Genomic DNA, 20,859 nt, shown 5'->3' on the forward strand with positions numbered 1-20,859 from the left:
TAGTGCTTGCCTAGGAGGGGCTGGGCAGGCCAGGTTCTTAGTGTTCTTGCACAGCGGTGCCTGTGTATTTGTGGCTTGTTTCAATGGAAATCTGAAATGGACCCACTGACCCCTGTTCTTCTCTCCCTCACTAACTCTGTGAAATCAACGTTTTGTCTTTGTATGTGACTACTGAGAAGAATTTCCTCACGCAATGCCTTCAGGAGTCGTGATGGAAAAAGGCTTTCCCAGAATAAGCTCAGATAAACTTGAACAACTAGTGCAGAAAATCTGACTTTGTAATTATTTAGGAACAGGCTAGGTGCTTATTACAATAATTAGAATAATTGCTTTTTAAAAAATCTTCCCACCTTCACTAAAAAAATAATAATTCCAACTAAGTCCTCTGGGGCCCCTTCCAGTTTCAACATTGGAATATTTTAAAGACTGGACTTTTTTTTTTTTTTTTTTTTAGAATAGAGAGTGCTCATGAGCACTTAAGAGGCCGAGTGTTTTTTCAAGATGGTTTAATTTTAATCTAACATATCTAACATTCAAAGGACTTAAAACAATAATTTACAAAATAATTTGTTTCAAGTATATGAGGAGGCTGAAGAACCCACTCCAGAAGAGATTCCAGAAGAGCCACCTAGCGTAGAGGAAGAAGAGATAGTGGAGGAAGAGGAGGAGGAGGAGGAGGAGGAGGAGGTGCTGCCACCTAGAGGTACAGCCACTTTGATGAGTTGGACATCCCAAAACCTTGGTGCTCAGAACTGTCTAGCCCTAATCTTCAGCCACATACTTTCCTGCTAGCACATCCATGAGGCCTGGAGAGTGCACACTCCTGGTAGCTGAAGCTTTGTGGGCCTTTCCTTCTCCCCAGCTTTTCCTCCTTCCCTGCACTCTGACTATCAATTTTCTGTTACTAAATCCTTCCCCCTAGTTTGCAATCCTCAATTTTGATTTCAGTTCAAATGCTGGAGAACAATCTATGTGTGTGATGAAAGCATTCGCTTTTAAGAATAATTCTTAAACCATGTATCCCTGAAGACTGAAATCTTGGCAGAGTTGCTGTGACACTCCCTTGGGGGCGGTATTATTATCACTAGGTTGCTAACATCTTCCTAAAATAAATCAGTGTTTTGTGTTGCTTTGTTTATAGTTTGTAAATGGGGTGTTGTTCTGTTCATTGCATGTGACTTTTGTCAACATGTCCATAAAATATCTTTTAAGCACCTGAAGTGGTGAAGAAAGCAGTACCCGAAGCTCCCACTCCTGTCCCTAAGAAAGTGGAGGCACCCCCCGCAAAAGGTATAGCAACCCCTGCCACTTCCTTAGCCCCACAGTGATGTTTTTTTTTTCTAAAAAGTTCTGTGTCTTCTTTCGCTTCTTCCTTAAAGTAACTGTCGCAGAGAACTGACTAATTACAATTTAAAATGCCACGTATTGCATTTCCTTAGATGTCCGACAGTATCAGTCGGTAAATAATGAATCTACATGTGGTGTGGATTACATTAGAAGTTTCTTAATTTAAGTAGCTGGAAATTTTGATGCCCCATCATGATCGCTCTGTATTTAAGGACATGACAAGTAACCCTTCCTACCCTCATATAATTCCTAGACTTCTTTCCATTATATGACTAAATTCACATTACGTGTTATAACCGTTTTCCCTACATGTACTCTTTTAAACAGAGAAAAAAAATCTGTTCTGATACTTAGGTAATAAGTTTAAAGTCCCCGTGTCAGTTTTACCATAGTTAACCCGGAAATTCAGGGTTATAGAATTTCCTTTCTTGTTGCTTCTTAGTTCAATTAATGCTCCAGACTGCATCTTCAGCAACCATGGCCCTCTGCCCCCTTCACAGCAGACTCCTCAGCCTGTAGCATCATGCCCAACAGTTCCTGAGGCCTAGGTCAGGCTACAGAGACTCTAGGGTGATAATCAGGTCGAAAAAAAAAAATCATCAAATTAAAAATAGTAAAATTAGGCCCAGTATTAGTAACCTCTGCTGTTTTGAAAATAGCAAAGATTCTTTGTGGGCACGTGTTGGCTTCTAAGGACATAGATAGCACAAGTGAGTGTTTGGAAGAGGATCCCTGTTACCTGTAAGACAGTTGGCCCACAGCACAGATTAATGTCCTACATGCACTGACGGAGCCACTGGTGTCTGGGGGTTTGTGTGTGTGTGTTGTTGAGCGTTGTTGTCTGACCGGGGCACCTAATGTCTTTAAAGTGCCAAAGAAAATTCCTGAGGAAAAGGTTCCCGTGCCGGTCCAGAAAAAAGAGGCCCCACCAGCCAAAGGTACACTTTCTCTTTTAAACCCAACGTCCTTTAGCCACTCTTCATTAAGCTATGTTTTATGTCCATGTGTCTTATTATTTGGTGTGCAATGTCCAGGGGCTTACTCTTGGTGGTTGTAAATATTTAAAATGTGTCTTTAAAGTGCCTGAAGTGCCAAAGAAAGTCCCAGAAAAGAAGAAAATCCCTGAAAAGAAAGTCCCTGTGCCCAAAAAGGAAGCTGTTCCCCCCGCTAAAGGTATTTTCTGGAAAGTTCTTTGATCTTCATGTTCTTTCACGGGAGCCTTCTTTTACTTGTTTTTCTTACATTTTGAATTGACATCTGTTTCATCTTATTGTTTAAAAAAAAATATAGCAAATCTCTTAAAGCCGATGCTCTTTCAGGGAAAGCTGTTTTTGAAGAAAAAATATCAGTTGCCTACCAGCAAGAAGAACTAGTCCAAGAAAGAATAGAGCTCGAACTCGTGGAAGCCAAGGTGGAAGAGGCTTTCGAAGAAGAGGAGTTCCACGAGGTGCAGGAGTCCTTTGAGGAAGAAGAGTTCCACGAGGTGGAGGAGTTCATCAGAGTGGAAGAGCGCAGGTTCCAAGAAGAGCACAAAGTGGAAGAAGTCCACAGGGTCATTGAGTTCCTAGAGGCTGAAGAAGTGGAAGTATACGAAAAGCCCAAAATTCCACCTAAAAAAGGTATAGGGGATCCTGCAGATGCTATAGTTTGTTATAGCTTGCGCTTACCAACTTTGTTTCCAAAGTACCTTGCAGGCTCAGTTCAGGACATCGGCCCAGGAACTACTTTAAGCATGAGTTTAAGTTGTTTGATTCAGAAAGTGACAAGGTATAGAGGATAACCACACAGAGTCATCCATTTTTACAGGCACAGGAATTAAGCTTGATACTTACTGACTTAGCTCCATGCTCCATACACTGCTGTCTGATGGTGTGGATTCTTTTTTATAGTCTAGCAAGAGTTGCGTGATTATCACAGGTACCAGCATAACAGGTGTCATTCATTCACTGACACACTTCTCAGTTTACTGAGGAATTTATGGTCTCAGCAGAGCAACCATTCTCATTTGAGTCATCTGTGCACTAACTAATACTTACCCATTGAAAGCATTTGCCATTTTGTGGTTATCTTCATCAGAGAAAGAATGAAGTAAATGAAGCACTAGCCATGGTACCCAAATTCTAGTAAATTCTAAGGACAGGACATAGTGCTGCACATACATAGTCTACAGGACTACTCCAGATCAGGCCCAAATGAATACCTGATATAATGGAATCTGTATGTTTTACATAGCAGTGTGTTGTATAAATGACAAAATCACAGCTTTCTTGAAGCAGGCATAATGTAAATGTAAAAAATATGAACTGTTTTCTGAGACCACATTGTACAGTTTTAATATAAGTGGTGCTTCATAGTATTTTATGAGTCTATTCTAAACCAAACACTAATATCTTTAAAGGACCTGAGGTATCTGAGAAAGTCATCCCTCCAAAAAAGCCACCCACTAAAGTCATTCCTCGAAAAGAGCCACCAGCTAAAGGTATTTTATGCAAAAACTGTACTCACAGAACTGTCTTCAGCTGCTTCTTCATTGCTTGACAATTGCTTTATGTTTGACTTGGTGTTTTTGTTCCCTGTTTTGTGTTAGGGGAATGTCAAAATAATTAATATCTTTAAATGACCAAAAGCAGGTCTACAAACACAGATGTCACTGTTGTTATCCTAAAACAGCCAAACCCAAACACCTAGTGACCAAAGTGTGAATGTGGGCATCCTTTGGTGTATTTGATTATCTGTTCTCTGATATCCTTAATGATAGACTTCTATTTCCCTATTCATTATTGATAGACCCCTGTTTCTCTATGTATTATTGATGTATTAAGCTATTGGTTGTAAATACATCATGGATATGTGGTAGTGCCCCTCCTTTATTCATTAGCATCATCCTTATTAATACATAATTTGAGGCTATGAATGAGAATATAGTAAAGCTATCACTGAAGAAAACGGTGCAATTATCCTGCCAGGGTGAGCAGAAGGGCACCATATACCAGCATGTTGTCATTTGTCCACATCAACCTTTGTTGGTGTAACTTGGGTGTTCCATGGACTTTCATGGTCATGTTTGATGTCAAAAGTCAACTCTGTAAAGTGCCGTCTTGCGTGTGTAAAGCAATGTCTCTGCTTTGTAATGTGACTGTTCTGCTTTCATTGTACATCTCTTACATTTTGCCTGCTAAGATCTTTCTGAGTGTTTCAAAGTAAAGAAAGTTATCCCTGCTGTCTTTAAAGTACCTGAGGTGACCAAGAAAACGGTGGTTGAAGAAAAAGTCCGTGCTCCTGAAGAACCGAAGGTGTCGGCACCTAAAGGTACCTGCCTCTGCTGATTCTCCAGCAGCAGCAAATCCCCATGCATCACTTTCCACAAAGGAGAAAAAGAGCACTCTTTCCTCAGGGCCAGGAGGCAGCTGCAAATGGCAGAAATTGCCATTTATATTCTATCCTACAATCTTGCCATTTTTGCTCTGGTGGAAAACATCATTAAGTCTACAGGTCTTTCTCATTTTGGCCATCTTATTAGGCAGTCATGAACATTGGTCTCTGAGCTTTTCTTCCCTATGGAGTTGACATTGGAATCTCTGCCTTATAGCCCTTGAAATAAGCTCTAAATAACAATAGAAAGTGCTACTGACCCCCCCCCCCAAAACAAGTTGTCTCTAATAAGAATCATCAACAAGGCAGTTGAGAGACATAGAGTACACTGGCTTAACATTTTGGACATTTTATTTAATAGATCTCCCCCTACTCCCCCACCCCCCCGCTTTACTCTTGCTATTTTATACCTAATTATGACATTCTTGAAAATAAGACAAATAAATATCTTTAAAGCACCCGAAGTACCAAAGAAAATCACTCCAGAAGAAAAAGTCCGTGAAGCTGCTCCTAAAAAGCCTGAAGTTCCACCACCTAAAGGTGCGCACTGATGCTAATAACCCCAAGGTGAAATGGCTCTTGCTGCGTTTATTGTGTAATGTGAACGAGTGCCCCATCAAATCTTTGTGACTCTTTTTTAAGAGTATTATATTCTTAATATCCTTTATATGTTTTTAATAGTAATTAGTCATACTAATATCTTTAAAGTTCCTGAGGTGCCTAAGAAAATTATTCAAGAAGAAAAATTACCCGTTGTTCTTCCTGAAGACACAGAGATATACAGTGAGTTCAAAGACGCTAATGATTCCCCCTCGTTTTGTCTGTGTTCTGAATCTACTGTGTCTGTCAACATAGAATTAAAATGCAAATATACTAATATCTTTATAAAAGCCATGCATGCTAAAATGTTGGCTAAAATTAAGACATCTGAATATCCATCAGCCTTAGAGAAGTTACTCTTCCTTATCAATGTAAAAAGTAAGTTATCCTATGCCTATAACATTACCAGACTTTAGAAAAGTCATATGTCCTACGAAGTTATCTATTCTATACACAAACATCTCTTCACAAGCAATTTACAGGGATGGAGAGATAGCTTAGCAGTTAAGAGCACTAACTACTCTTCCAAAGGTACTGAGTTCAAATCCCAGCAACCACATGATGGCTCACAACCATCTATAATGAGATCTGATGCCCTCTTCTGATGTGTCTGAAGACATCTACAGTGTCCTTATATATAATAAATAAATAAATATTTTTTTAAAAAAGAAGCAATTTACATTTTCCAGACCATGAAGTAACTTACCTTAACTCTATACTAATATTGTAGAGTTTTCAAAATCAAGATGACCCAATGTTACCGTTTTTACTCTTCACCATAATAATTAAGGTTTAGACAGTGCTGCTCAAATGATCATAGATTTATATAAAATTTAAAAAACAACTAGGGCCCCAGGAGAAGAAGCAATGATTTTTTTTCTTGTTTCAAAAATTATAGCCAGGCAGTGGTGGCACACACCTTTAATCCCAGCTCTTGGGAGGCAGAAGCAGGCAGATTTCTGAGTTTGAGGCCAGCCTGGTCTACAAAGTGAGTTCCAGGACAGCCAGGACTATACAGAGAAACCCTGTCTTGAAACAACAACAACAACAATAAAACCTATCTATCTATCTATCTATCTATCTATCTATCTATCTATGTAATTTAAATAGTAAGATAACTTAAGTAGTGAAATATTCTGAGTAGACTTGCTATCCTAAATGGTAAACATGGTAATACCCAATATAATCTTCCACTTTATTTTTCAACCTAGAAAGCTCCTGATTAAAACTGATCTTATAGTACTTTGAGATTAATGTATATGATCACCTCCTCCTGCCTGTTCTATCCTTAAAACTGGTTATTGTTACCAGACGAGGTTCCTTTGTAAATGCTGGAAGAATCGTTTATCCTTCTCATATGCTTTTCTCCCATTTATCTCCTCACTTTAATTTCCCTTCAAGTGTTCTACCACAGAGCTGTAGTCTCCTCTCTGTTCTTTTTAGCTTCTAATTTCTAAGTTATTTCCACATGTTTATCATACTATGGAGCCATAAATCAAATTTGATCTTTAAAGTGTACATAAGTATTTGCCTAGAAATACAGAGGACCACTCAATTGTAATAGGTCAAATACAGAAAGTGGATTTCCCATATTCAACACACTATCATCCCTATTCCTAATGCACACATGATCTAAAAATGACACCCATATGACAATAGCTTCCCTAAGGTAAAATGGAAAAAAAATGATATGGTTCCTGTCTGGTAAATTCCTCGATTTTGTTACCATAATCGTGAAGAAATTCTGAGCATCCTTTATCCTAAAACTGGGAATGAAACTCGTTGCTGCTCAGTTCATGCTTGTCACTAATTTGTGTGTATGCACCACTGTGAACCTGGGTGATGAACATGTGCAATGTCTTAGTACCGCCTTAGTACATGTCTTAGTACCGTCCTCCATCTATCTTGAAACACTTGTAGTTACACATGCACTAATATCTTTAAAGTGTATGAAGCATCTGAAGAGACAGTCATAGAAGAAGAGCATGTCACTCTTCCTCAGAAGGCAAGACTCAAAGTGGCAAAAGGTATCTAGCACCCCTGACTCGATCTGAATGAAATTTACTTGGGAGTTCTCTTTAGAAACGTAATATTCTTCATTACCTTTCATAATATAATTGCACCCGTGTCTTTTAAGTGCCTGCACCACCCCAAACAGTTGTTACAGAAGAGAAAACATTTGTGACCATTCGTAAAACGAGGGAAACCCTGGCACTCAAAGGTATATTTCAACTGCTTCAAAACGATGATTATCTTTGGCTTTAAGATCCCCAAAACTGCATGCTATATAATTCACTGGTTTTTCTTTTACAATATCTAAGTGTAAATCTACTAATATCTTTAAAGAGTCTGAAACAACCCGGGAAGCGTTTCCAGAGCTGAAGTCATATAAGGCTGTCCCTGAAATTCCTGAGCCTCCTCCACCTGAAGGTATAAACTCTTGTCATGAGATTCTAAACAAGAAAACCTTCTATCTTGTGTTTGTTAAATGTTCCCTGTTTTGTGTGTATTGTCCCAAAATCTAAAATATTAATATCTTTAAAGCATCTCTCAGAAATGCCTGAGACAAAGGAGCTATCTAGGACTTGCCCCAAACAAGTCAAGACCCATCAAGACTGTGTGCAAGGACAGACTATTAGAAGAAAACAAGCATTCTAAGTTAAAGCCTTCTTGCCTAGCTTTCTTTGTGCTTCACATCATTGTTTTTTGCCTCTTCTCAATTATTTTTTTTAAAATACTAATATCTTTAAAGACCTTGAAATCATTGAAGACGTGCTTCCGGAGAAGCGACCTCCTGCATCCAAGAGAAGAAAAACTCAACTTCCGACAGGTACAACGGAGGAGAACATCCGGTTTCTTATCTTAACATGTAGTTTTAGCTAACATGTGTGAGCTTACTAATCTCTTTAAAACCCAGTGGTTGACAAAGAAATGGATCCCCAAGAATTACACTCAACCAACTGAATATCTACAGCGAACCATTTAGAAGGAAAAAAACTCGCACATGAAAGAACTTACAGTTTATCTATAAGAACTGCAGAGAAAACACGAAATGTTTGATGTTGCTCAAATATGACTCAGATGTGTTCTTTAATGGAGAAGAATGGCTATAACTTATGAGATAAAAGCCAGACTAGCTAGAAACAACAGGAGAGCTTTATGACAGATGTAACTCTACAACTAGATTGAGAGCTGGCTTAACTCATGTGCCTCTAAAGCAGTAATCGGTGACATCAAATGACAAAGGTTCTGTCATGAGCCTCATGACAATGCTTCAACCTTCCCTAGAGTTAAAAGTCCCGTTTCTATCACCATGCATACTGTTAGTTTTCAGGATGGCCTTCCTCCTAAAGTCATGGCCCAGACAAGCATGACCATACAACTGACTTCAAGTTTGACTTAACTGTCAGAAATAGCTTTCGGGACAGCTCAGGACTTGATGTGAAATTGATTTACTGTGATATCATCCTAGAGCAGAGAACAAGTCATTCCAGTCCCATGGCCTATATTTTTTTTTCAAACATCACACTTTTTCCTTTTAACTTCAATTACTTTTAGATAAATCAAAACTCAGAAAGTTTCAAAGGCTTTCCAGGTCACAACCTCTAAGTGTTATAATTTAGAAAATATCCAAATAATTTGACTATTTTTTTCTCTATCTGGAATCTTTTGCTCATCCTCTCACAGCCCCTTTAGGGTAGGTGTGAGGAAATTAAAAGCACAAGGAACGAGACTTGGTTCCTCTCCTCGGGAGCCCACACCCCCTTATATCCTTGAAGGACCCCAGTAGCAACAAAAACCGCTCTGGTTCACTTTGTGGGATTAATGTCTCAACTGACCCTTTTAACCTCTGACTCTGATACTAATATCTTCAAAGCACCAGAAGCTCCGAGAGAGATGCCTCCTGAAATGAACACCTTTGAAGAAATTTCTGTAGAGCCAGAAACGCTGCCCACCCAAGGTACATGTCACCACCGAACACATGTGAAAGAAGAAATTACACAACTTCAAGACTTAAAACTATTTTTACTAATATTCTTCCTAACTCCTTTATGTAAATATACTAATATCTTTAAGTCAGCTGAAGTTCCAGTATATTCCATCTAGAAAGTATTTGTAACAATGCTGCCAAAACAAAAATCCTATTATGAGCATTCACCCAATAAGTAGAGTCCTGTCTCAGTCTCTATGGGAAATTCCAGGATGTCCCTGCCCCACCCAGATACCAAAAATCTATGGATTCTCAAGTTCCTTGCATAAAATCAGATCAAATTTGCATATCACCAAAGTAATGTTAGCACTGACTTTCAAGCATCCTCAGATCACTTATGGCCTAATAGAATTTAAACAGTATATAAATAGTCTCAACCTGTGTTGGTTGGGAACTAATAACGAAGAAATAGTGTGTGTATGGATTCAGTGCAGGTAGCTCTTCCACCCATGGGTGAATGCAGGAGGCAGAAAGCTAGCTTTTATTTACAGTGACTACATAGAAGAAATGCAGGCCCCTCTTATTGAGAATCACACAAATTCCTGCACATTAGTTTATTGGTGGATGAGGGGGGAGTAGGGAAGGAAAGAGAAGCAATCTCTAGAACGTTACAAGCTATTTAACTATAGCTACTGTGTCCATTAATCATTTTTAAATCTGAAATGTGAAATACTAATATCTTTTAAGAACCTGAAGCCCCCACTGAAGTTGATGTTGCAAAGAGAGCCCCTTCAAAACCCAGAGGCGCTCCCGCAGTTACAGGTATGAGCTCTTACAAGGCTCAGGAGCTAGTGATAGTAGTCTTTGAAAGTACTTTCTTCTTCCTGGCGACTTTCACACTAAATGTAAAAACAACAATTTCTTGAAGTGCTGGACACTTACCAAGAAGCCACAGTAGAGAAGAAAACACTTCGGATTTCTCGCAAAAAGCCTGAGCTTCCTTCAGATGAAGAAGGTATATCTTTCTGGAAGTGTGAAAGGGCAGGAAATGTCTTCTGCTGTCTACACGTATTTTCTGTTTGTCATAATTAAGTTCAGCTCCTAAATGTCAAAATATTAATATCTTTAAAGTGCCCGAGGCTCCCAGAGAAGTTGTGGCCAAAAAGAAAGTGCCCCCTCCCCAAGTGCCGGAAGTTGTACCTGTGAAAGGTACATGCTTGACTCTCTCCATGGGAGGGCAAGGGGGAATACAGGAAGGCTTGAGGTGTCTGTGGTGTGTAAACGTAGCTTCTGTACATGTGGGCTGCTTTGACTCAGTGCAAATGTACTAATGTCCTCAAAGAATGTAAATCTCCTAAGGAAGTGCCCCACCAAAAGAAAGTCACCAGTGCGAAGCCCAAGGTGCCAACCATTGCCAGTACTGGTTAACACTGAAAGGTCTTAGGGGATAAAAATGAAAGTTCCTTCGGCTTAAATACTGTTCTTGTGTGTCTACTGATATTTGTACTTTCGACCTGTAAAACGTACTAATCTCTTTGAAGTGCCTGGGGCTCCTAAAGAGGTTGTCTCTGAAAGGAAATTGCTTGAGGAACCACCTAAAAAGCCAGCAGTCCGGCCAGTCACAGGTATTCTTCAATGACCTGAGGCTTCATAGGGCCTAAGTCTGGTCTTGAAAAGATTTCATTCTGCTGGTCTTCATAAATCTTACACAGAATCTCACTGATCTCTTTGAAGTGCCTGAGGAGCCCAAAGAGGTCATCCCTGAAAAGAAAGTGTCCCTGGTGCCTCCTAAAAAGCCAGCAGCCCCACCTGTCACAGGTACTTTGTCCCTGGCCTGAGGTTTCACAGTATCTCACTCTTGTTCTTCATCCTACTAGTCAGACACCCTAATGTAGTTTTACTAATCTCTTTTAAGTGCCTGAGGCACCTGAAGAGGTCTTCTCTGAAGACGAAGAGCCCCTGGCACCCCTTCAAGAGCCAGAAGCCCCACCTGCCAAAGGTATTTCTCACAGACTTCAGGGTTCATGAGATCTCACTCTTGTACTCTTGAAAATATTGTGGCCTACTACTCTTCTAAGCCTAAGTGGACTTTCACTGATCTCTTTGAAGTGCCAGAGGCTCCCAAAGAAGTTGTTCCTGAAAAGAAAGTCTCCATGGTGCCTCCCAAAAGGCCAGCAGCCCCACCTGCCAAAGGTACCTGTCACTGGCCTGAGGCTTCTTAAGACAAAGCTCTTCTACTCTAGAGAACACTTTGTCCTGGTGCTGTCATGTGTCTTAAATGTGCTCACTAATCTCTTTCAAGTGCCAGAGGCACCCAAGGAAGCTGTCCCTGAGAAGAAAGTGCCAGTGGTACCTAAGAAAAAGCCAGAAGCCCCACCTGTGAAAGGTACTTGCTCTTGGACCTTAGGCATCATAGCATCTAAGTCTTCCTCTCTTGAAAAAAATCTGTCCCAGGGGCCATCACTGGTCCTAAGGATAATTTCACTCTCTCTTTCAAGTGCCAGAGGCACCCAAGAAAGTTGTCCCTGAGAAGAAAATGCCAGTAGCAGCTCCTAAAAAGCCTGAAGCCCCAGCTGCTGAAGGTAGCCACCCCTATGTCACTGAGCTTGCCAGTGTCCGTCTGTGTTTACTCTGTCTAACCATGGAACTACTAATATCTTTAAAGTACCCGAGGCGCCAAAGGCTGCTGTTCCCCAAAAGAAGATCCCTGAGGCCATTCCCCCCAAACCGGAGAGTCCTCCCCCTGAAGGTATGGTCAAACTACCCTAAGAGGAAACTAGTCATCCATCTTATCCAAAATGTTTCATATATGTTTCTATGTAGATGTGTATATATATTATGTAAATGTATTAGTGCATAAAGGTAATATAAGTAAAAAATGTTAATGACTATTCAAAATGTCTTCGGTGATCATATGGTATAGATATCTATTGATTTCACCTTTTCTAAATTCACATTACAAATTATCTTTGAAGTGCCTGAAGTACCACCCAAGGAAGTCACTCCTGAAAAGAAAGTTCCAGTAGCACCTCCCAAGAAGCCAGAAATTCCACCTCCCAAAGGTATGTGTCCTTACATGTTGTTGGCCCCCTGCATCAGGGGCTAAGAGGAATTGTGTTCAAGTGTCTGTCTACCAGTTTCATTAAGTGTATTAATAAATATATCACTAGCCTTTGTAGTTCTAACTAAAGCCACTAATATCTTCAAAGTTCCTGAAGTTTCTAATAAAGCTGTGCCTGAAAAGAAGGTATCTGTGCCCCCAAACCCTCAGGTTCCACCTGCAAAGGTCTTTTACTTTCTCGTCCTACCCTAAGGGGGAAAAATATACCTTGTAGGTCTCATATTCTCACAAAGTATGTCTTCATAATTCATAATTTCTGAAATTACCAATGTCTTTCAAGTACCTGAAGCCCCTCAAGCAGCTGTTGTTGAAGAGAAAACCCCTAAGGCACTGCCCAAAAAGGCGGAAGCCGCCCCTGTCCCAGGTACTTGTCAGCTGAACTAGCCTTCAGAGAGATCTTCTCCCATTCTTGAAAGTCAATGTACACCATTGTCTCCACTAACCTAAATGATCAAACTACTAATATCTTTTAAGTGCCTCAAGTCCAGGAGACTGTCCCTGAAAAGACAAGACCAGTGGGACCTCCTAAAAAGCCAGAAGCCACAGCTGTCCCAGGTACATGTCAGCTGAACTAACCCTTCAGAAGAAATCTCTCTCCCATTCTTGAAAGCAAATGTGTGTATTGTTGTTAATTAACTAAATATAAAACTACTAATATCTTTTAAGTGGCCAAAGTCCAAGAAATTGTCCCAGAAAAGACAAGACCAGCAGCCCCTCCTAAAAAGCCTGAAGCCACAACTGTCCCAGGTACTTGTCACACAGATCTTCAGAAGAAGAAATCTCTCTACTATGCCTGAATACAAACATAGACCATTGATCTTTATTAACCTAAGTGTAAAACTACTAATATCTTTTAAGTGCCTGAAGTCCAAGAGACTGTCCCTGAAAAGACAAGACCAGTGGGACCTCCTAAGAAGCCAGAAGCCACAACTGTCCCAGGTACATGTCAGCTAAACTAATCTTCAGAAGAAATGTCTCTTCCATTCTTGAAAATAAACACAGACCATTGTTCTTTATTAACTTAAGTGTAAAACTACTAATATCTTTTAAGTGCCTGAAGTCCAAGAAACTGTCCCCGAAAAGACAAGACCTCCTAAAAAGCCAGAAGCCACACCTGTCCCAGGTACTTGTCAGCTAAGTGAAACTTCAGAAGAAATATCTCTTCCATTCTTGAAAACAAACATAGACCATTGCTCTTTATTAACCAAAGTGTAAAACTACTAATATCTTTTAAGTGCCTGAAGTCCAAGAAACTGTCCCTGAAAAGACAAGACCAGTGGGACCTCCTAAGAAGCCAGAAGCCACAACTGTCCCAGGTACTTGTCACACATACCTTCTTCAGAAGAAATCTCTCTTCTCTGCCTAAAAGACAATGTAGACCATTGTTTCCACTAACCTAAGTAATAAACTACTAATATCTTTTAAGTGCCTGAAGTCCAAGAAACTGTCCCCGAAAAGACAAGACCTCCTAAAAAGCCAGAAGCCACAGCTGTCCCAGGTACATGTCAGCTGAACTAATCTTCAGAAGAAATCTCTCTCCCATTCTTGAATGTGTGCATTGCTGTTAACTAAATATAAAACTACTAATATCTTTTAAGTGCCCAAAGTCCAAGAAACTATCCCTGAAAAGACAAGACCAGCAGCCCCTCCTAAAAAGCCAGAAACCACAACTGTCCCAGGTACATGTCACACAGACCTTCTTCAGAAGTACTGTGTTTGCCCTTGAGAGGCCTTAGTCCATGGCCTGTTCCTAACTTCAATCCATAACTGCTACTGTCTTTCAAGTGCCTGAAGCTGATCAAGCAGTTGTCCCAGAAAAGAAAGTCCCCAGGGCCCCGCCCAAAATAGTTGAAGCCCCACCTATCACAGGTATTTTTAAGTTGTCTTCTTGCTCTTCAGAATGCACAACTTCTGTTTCTGAAAACATTTATAGTCCACTTACCTCATTGCCCAAAATGAAAAGAAAAACCAACCAAAAAAACCAAACAGACTACTTACTAGTCTTTGTAACTACCAGAAATTATCCCTGAAAAGAAAATAGTTGTACCTCCTAGGAAGCCAGCAGCCTTACTTGTCACAGATACTTGACAGTGACCCACATTTTCAGAAACAGTAATTCTGCAGCTCCTGGAAAACAGTATGCTTTGTGGTCCCCATAAGACCTAAGTATAATACCACTGATCTCTTTGAAGTGCCTAAGGAGCCCAAAGAGGTCATCCCTGAAAAGAAAGTGTCCCTGGTGCCTCCTAAAAAGCCAGCAGCCCCACCTATCACAGGTACTTTGTCCCTGGCCTGAGGTTTCACAGTATCTCACTCTTGTTCTTCATCCTACTAAGTCAGACACCCTAATGTAGTTTTACTAATCTCTTTTAAGTGCCTGAGGCACCTGAAGAGGTCTTCTCTGAAGATGAAGAGCCCCTGGCACCCCTTCAAGAGCCAGAAGCCCCACCTGCCAAAGGTATTTCTCACAGACTTCAGGGTTCATGAGATCTCACTCTTGTACTCTTGAAAATATTGTGGCCTACTACTCTTCTAAGCCTAAGTGGACTTTCACTGATCTCTTTGAAGTGCCAGAGGCTCCCAAAGAAGTTGTTCCTGAAAAGAAAGTCTCCATGGTGCCTCCCAAAAAGCCAGCAGCCCCACCTGCCAAAGGTACCTGTCACTGGCCTGAGGCTTCTTAAGACAAAGCTCTTCTACTCTAGAGAACACTTTGTCCTGGTGCTGTCATGTGTCTTAAATGTGCTCACTAATCTCTTTCAAGTGCCAGAGGCACCCAAGGAAGCTGTCCCTGAGAAGAAAGTGCCAGTGGTACCTAAGAAAAAGCCAGAAGCCCCACCTGTGAAAGGTACTTGCTCTTGACCTTAGGCATCATAGCATCTAAGTCTTTCTCTCTTGAAAAAAATCTGTCCCAGGGGCCATCACTGGTCCTAAGGATAATTTCACTCTCTCTTTCAAGTGCCAGAGGCACCCAAGAAAGTTGTCCCTGAGAAGAAAATGCCAGTAGCAGCTCCTAAAAAGCCTGAAGCCCCAGCTGCTGAAGGTAGCCACCCCTATGTCACTGAGCTTGCCAGTGTCCGTCTGTGTTTACTCTGTCTAACCATGGAACTACTAATATCTTTAAAGTACCCGAGGCGCCAAAGGCAGCTGTTCCCCAAAAGAAGATCCCTGAGGCCATTCCCCCCAAACCGGAGAGTCCTCCCCCTGAAGGTAATGATGAAAGCATTCAAACTGTTATCTTTGAAAAGATGAAATGCCTTTGTATTGTTAAAGTCTTTTTTGCGGAATGTGTTGTGCATGTCAGTCAAGCCTACGACTAACAGGGGCTACTGTCTTTAAAGTGTATGAGGAACCTGAAGAGGAGAGTGTCCCAGAAGAGCCTCCAGAGGAGGCTGTGGAAGAACCAGTGCCAGCTCCCCCTCCAAAAGGTACTTGGCAAGCCTCCTGGAGTGTCTAGGCCTGTCTTTACCCTTCCAGTCCTCACAGCTGGGCTGGGCTGGTTGCACTGTCATTCTTCTGCTTGTCTTTGCTGCTTCTAAAACATAAACTCTCCTACCTTTAGTGACAGAGCCACCTAAGAAGCCTGTCCCTGAGAAGAAAGCGCCCCCTGCTGTCGTCAAGAAACCTGAACCCCCACCAGCGAAAGGTATTTTCGCTGCTGCTTAGCTTCTTGCAGACCAATGAAATGTCATATACCAAAACTGTTCTTAATGATTGAAACTACAAGTTAAAACCTACTAATATCTTTTAAAGTGCCCGAAGTGCCTAAGGAAGCTCCCCCTGAGAAGAAAGTGCCTTCTGTGGTTCCCAAAAAGCCAGAAGCCCCACCTGCTAAAGGTACTTGTGGGGGTGGATTACCAGATAGAGGCAAGGATGGTCTCGAGTTCTTATGCAGTGTTTTGGTGTGTGTATGTGACCAATGACCAGTGCCGCTTGTTCACAATGTTAAAATACTAATATCTTTAAAGTGCCAGAAGTTCCGAAAGAAGTTGTCCCAGAAAAGAAAGTGGCTGTTCCCAAAAAGCCAGAAGTCCCGCCAGCCAAAGGTATATGTCAGTAATCAGACTCTTCAGGAAGACACTCGGTCTTGGTCCCCAGTGTTTTCAATGTCAAACTCTTTGTCAGTCTTCTCATAACCTTGCCTTTAAAAGTGTTTCTGGGAGTTTAGAGCTTACAGGCTATTTTAAAAAACAGTGCCACTTTAAAAAGCTAAAAGGTGAATGTCTTCGTTCACTAACACTGAAGAGTTTTGCAATCATCATTTTGTAATACTCTATACCCTCATTTTGCCACACATTAGATGAAGATCCAAGTACAGGTACTGACCTTGCCAGTTTCCTTCTGGGATCTATCTCCCCTGAGTTATTTGGGCAAAATGTGATGTCAAAAGAACATAAATGTCTTGTGTTTCTTGACTACCCAAAAGTAAAACTAACTACTATCTTTAAAGTGCCAGAGGTGCCAAAGAAACCTGTCATTGAAGAGAAGCCAGCCATTCCTGTTGTTGAGAAAGTGGCGTCCCCTCCTGCTGAAGGTATACACGGGGCCATTGTTAAGCTTGACGTTTTTTACTATTTGTAGCTCAGACTTATCTTCTTGACCCTCCTCTCACTCTTTCTTCCTTGGTCATGGTCTTCCTTTGTATTATCTAAATTAGCTCTGACCTCAAGTGGTCAGTCAGCAATGGCTACACAGGTCATAGGTAGAAGCCACTGTGATCTGTACTGAGCAAAGCATCTCTGACATACATAAGATATGAGATGGGACCATTGATGGGTGTAAATGACATTAAAAAACCAGAGCTTTCCCAAGTATCCACATCAGTACACACAGAAGTCAGGCAATAAAAAAAAAATCATAGCAAGGAAAGAATTCAAGATGACTTCTTTGGGTGTTTTCTGTGTTTTCTAAGTTTGTCTCACACACTGAAATACAATTGGCTAATATCTTTAAAGTATATGAAGAACCCGAAGAAGTCACTGCTGAGGAGGAGGAGCCAGCCCCTGCTGTAGAAGAGGAGGAATACGAAGCTCCACCTCCCCCTGCACCAGGTATCAGGCAGGGTCTGCTGCATAGGCAGGAAAGCGTAGCTGCTTGGTTTTTGTGTGGATTACACACCATATGGCAATATCCATATTCTACCTTCTTTATGAAATTTGCCCCTTCTGGCAAAACAAAACAAGACATTATTTTCACTTATAAAGCCTACAGAATTTTAAAACCTACCTATCTACCAAAATCTACAATCTACCTACGTATAAAAAGGCATGTTTTTGAAATGAGTTTATCACTTGCTGTGTGCTTGCAAATACCCGATTCTAAAAGAAATTCCTATTCTTCAAGTGCCTGAAGAGCCTAAGAAGGTTGTCCCAGAGAAGAAATTTCCTGTCATCAAAAAACCAGAAGCTCCACCTCCTAAAGGTACTCATGTTAAAATACATGTTTACATAATCTCTATGCTTTTTAAAATGCACAGTTTGTTGTGTATTATGCTGTGCTCTGTCTGTTGTTAACTGTCATCCATATGTTACAGTGTTGTCCAGACTTGCAGAGCTAATGTGTATATCTTATACTTTTATATTAAACACTACTAATATCTTTAAAGTACCTGAGGCGCCAAAGAAAGCTGTGCCCGTGAAGAAAGTTCCGGTTGTTAAGAAGCCAGAACCACCAGAAGCTGAAGGTATTCACACTATAACTGATGCATCAGTTTTAAAAGTGTAGTCTAGAAGTGGGATCCAGTAAGAGTCCTTGTACTTATGACAAACCAAGGACAAAACTGCCCCCACTTGTTTCCACTAATTCTAACACTACTCCATTAATTACAGATATTTTTACTCTTAAAATGTTCTCAAATTGTTTCTCTAAAACAAAACTAATATCTTCAAAGTCCCCGAGGTGCCGAAGAAACTTGTTCCAGTCAAGAAAGAACCTGTGCCTGTTACCAAAAAACCAGAAGTCCTGCCAGAAAAAGGTACCTGTCGGGAAGAAACACCCATCATCAACCACTAAGCATTTGATAACAATTCTTAGAACAACAAAGATGGAGCTTATGTAAAAGCACATTTCATAGAAATGATGACAGCGAAGAGAGACCAGCAAGATGGAGGAACTGATCCTTGGGTTGAGAGAGTCCATGGCTCCCGGGCTAGAAAAGGAGCCAACAGCTCAGTTCCCCACATTGGGTTGAATATTGCTATCTAGAAGATGATGTTTTAGAATATGTAAAACACGCTCCCATTGTCAGGCAACTGAAATATGGTGGGAGAGTAGGAAGATCAGACAACTCTATAGACAGGACGTAAAATACACTCCAAACAGCACAGAGAGTGACAGAAACATGGAGCAAAGGTTCAGGTAGAGAAACCATAGAAAACTATAGAGAAAAAAATGGTTTTTATTTTAATAGATTATTTTATTTACAGAAATTAGAAAAAGGTGGGGGGAGAGTATATTGAAAGATCCAAAGGCAGAAGGGTCTAAAAGCTCAGGGACTCTCAGATAAAAGTGTCATTTGGGTACGAATTTGTAGACCACCTTGAAAGGAAACACCAGATAGAGGCAGGTGTTTTGCAGGAATAAGATTTTCTCATTTCAGCCAGGCGTGGTGGCGCACGCCTTTAATCCCAGCACTCGGGAGGCAGAGGCAGGCGGATTTCTGAGTTCGAGGCCAGCCTGGTCTACAGAGTGAGTTCCAGGACAGCCAAGGCTACACAGAGAAACCCTGTCTTGAAAAACCAAAAAAAAAAAAAAAGATTTTCTCATTTTGTACGCATCTGCAACAGGAGGCTTCAAAGAGTTTGCAGAATATAAATGAGTAGACTTGGACTTTAGAAAATTACTGCCCATAGTGCTAAGAAAACAAGATCATTGTAGGAGCTGAGGTTAAGTGACCAAGAGAATAATTCACTGGATTCCGGGCTGTTGTTAGAAAGAAATGGTGGACGGATTCTTTATTTTTCAGGTGTGGAAGTTAGGAATATGCATGAGGATCATAGGGTCAAGGTTACAGATATCAATCTTGAGGTCATTTGCATTAAAAAAAAAAGTTACATTTGCAGGGCTGTTTACCCAGACAAGATAAGGCAAGTGTTTTCTCATGTATCAGCATCAGTCTAGTAAGGAATATCTACATGTAAAATCATATGAAGATGTAAATAAACAAGGAAGGCTGAGAATGCACACGTATGTAACCCAAAGGCTGCCACGACTAAGAAACCATTTCCTCTGACATCTTCTAAGATCAAGGTCCTAGCTCTCTGCACTGTGTTCTTTGCCAACCTTTTGAAGACTCTTGGTTCATCTTCTAAGTTCTTAATGATAAACAAAATTAATGTCTTTAAAGTACCGGAAGCACCCAAGAAAATTACCCCAGAAAAGAAAGAGTCTGTTCCCGTGCCTGAAGAGCCAGAGGCCCCTCCTGCCCCAGGTACATGGTGCTCCTTACATCTTGGGAAGATGACAACAGCTTTGTCTCTTTGCCTTAGTTAATGGTGGATCTTATATGTTTATCTGTCGTCTGTCACGTGTGTTGACACGATTGGTGTTGTAAGATAGCTGGATAATGTGTGGTAGGGTATAACTTAGCAGTTGTGGGGTTCTAGTCTGAATACAGCCTAAAACACTATAACTGTTTTTAAGTGGAAGAGACTCCTGAGGAGACAATCTATGAAGAGAAAGCAACCATTACCATTGGTAGAAAAGAGACGCCCCCTGTTGAAGGTATACACATACATGAACGTCTGTCTTTCACATCCTGGGAACTTTTCTTAGTGATACCTGTAGGGTAACGTTCCTACTTAAATCATATATCATATACAGGAGCATCCCTGCACAAGCCTGACTACCTTTTTTTTTCAAACAATTATGCTTCTTTTGAATTAGAATCTTTATCTGCTTAGTCTTGATGAAAACTAACAATCCTGAAAGGTTCAGCTTACTGATGCAGAGTTTGAATCATGACATTGGATCCCCAACTGATTGCCAGTAGAGAGTTTCAAGTCAGCTCACCTACTATCAACAAAATAATAGAGTGGTCATTAACAGAAAGTTCAAGTGTAAGAGAATTAACACACTGGAGGCTGGGACATAGCTCAGTGGCAAGAATGATTCCCTACCATAAGTAAAACCCTAGGCTTGTGGCATCTGCCTTTAATCCCAGCATTCAAAAGGGAGAGGCAGGTGAGTCTCTGTTAGTTGGAGGTTAGCCTAATCTACCTGGTAAGACTTGGTATTAAAAAAAGAAGAGAGGAGAGGAGAAAGGAGAGAGGAGGAGAGGCAGATAGATACTGGCTCAATGCCCAACAACCACAAATAGGAAAAGAAAATGGAAATCTTCCCTCTTTTGCAGCGATCACCTTGCATGGGTTGTATGTTTTTATTTTGTGACTCTCTACATCTATGTTAAATTTTTGTGTGTCTGTGTGAGCACTTTTGTGTTACGATCTTATATCCTTTCTTGACATTCTTTAAAGAACGCGAAATTGAAAAA

At 40.7% G+C, this 20,859-nt stretch overlaps 1 protein-coding gene across 32 annotated transcripts in view; it reads left to right on the plus strand.

Moving 5' to 3' along the window:
* The window catches only part of Ttn (titin), a 271,447-nt gene that overhangs the window by 131,417 nt on the left and 119,171 nt on the right, over positions 1-20,859 (plus strand). For 24 of the 32 annotated variants that reach the window (XM_085834746.1, XM_085834758.1, XM_085834747.1 and 21 more), the window contains 4 exons: positions 12,226-12,312; positions 16,819-16,902; positions 17,324-17,419; positions 17,712-17,789. The exons of 3 other annotated variants lie outside the window; for them this stretch is intronic. In XM_085834746.1, coding sequence (XP_085690872.1) covers positions 12,226-12,312; positions 16,819-16,902; positions 17,324-17,419; positions 17,712-17,789 — 345 coding nt within the window. Of the gene's footprint in view, positions 1-577; positions 634-669; positions 704-1,212; positions 1,291-2,216; positions 2,286-2,427; positions 2,521-2,666; positions 2,967-3,745; positions 3,827-4,578; positions 4,641-10,416; positions 10,453-10,995; positions 11,069-11,552; positions 11,637-11,915; positions 12,000-12,225; positions 12,313-15,132; positions 15,217-15,494; positions 15,579-15,709; positions 15,797-15,930; positions 16,015-16,121; positions 16,206-16,336; positions 16,415-16,818; positions 16,903-17,323; positions 17,420-17,711; positions 17,790-20,859 lie in introns of all 32 variants that reach the window. 5 more of the 32 variants (XM_085834757.1, XM_085834761.1, XM_085834763.1 and 2 more) reach the window with 3 other exon arrangements.

The sequence above is a fragment of the Mus caroli genome, unplaced genomic scaffold, assembly GCF_978045245.1.
Source record: "Mus caroli unplaced genomic scaffold, Mus_caroli_1 scaffold_2, whole genome shotgun sequence".
Taxonomy (NCBI): Eukaryota; Metazoa; Chordata; class Mammalia; order Rodentia; family Muridae; genus Mus; species Mus caroli.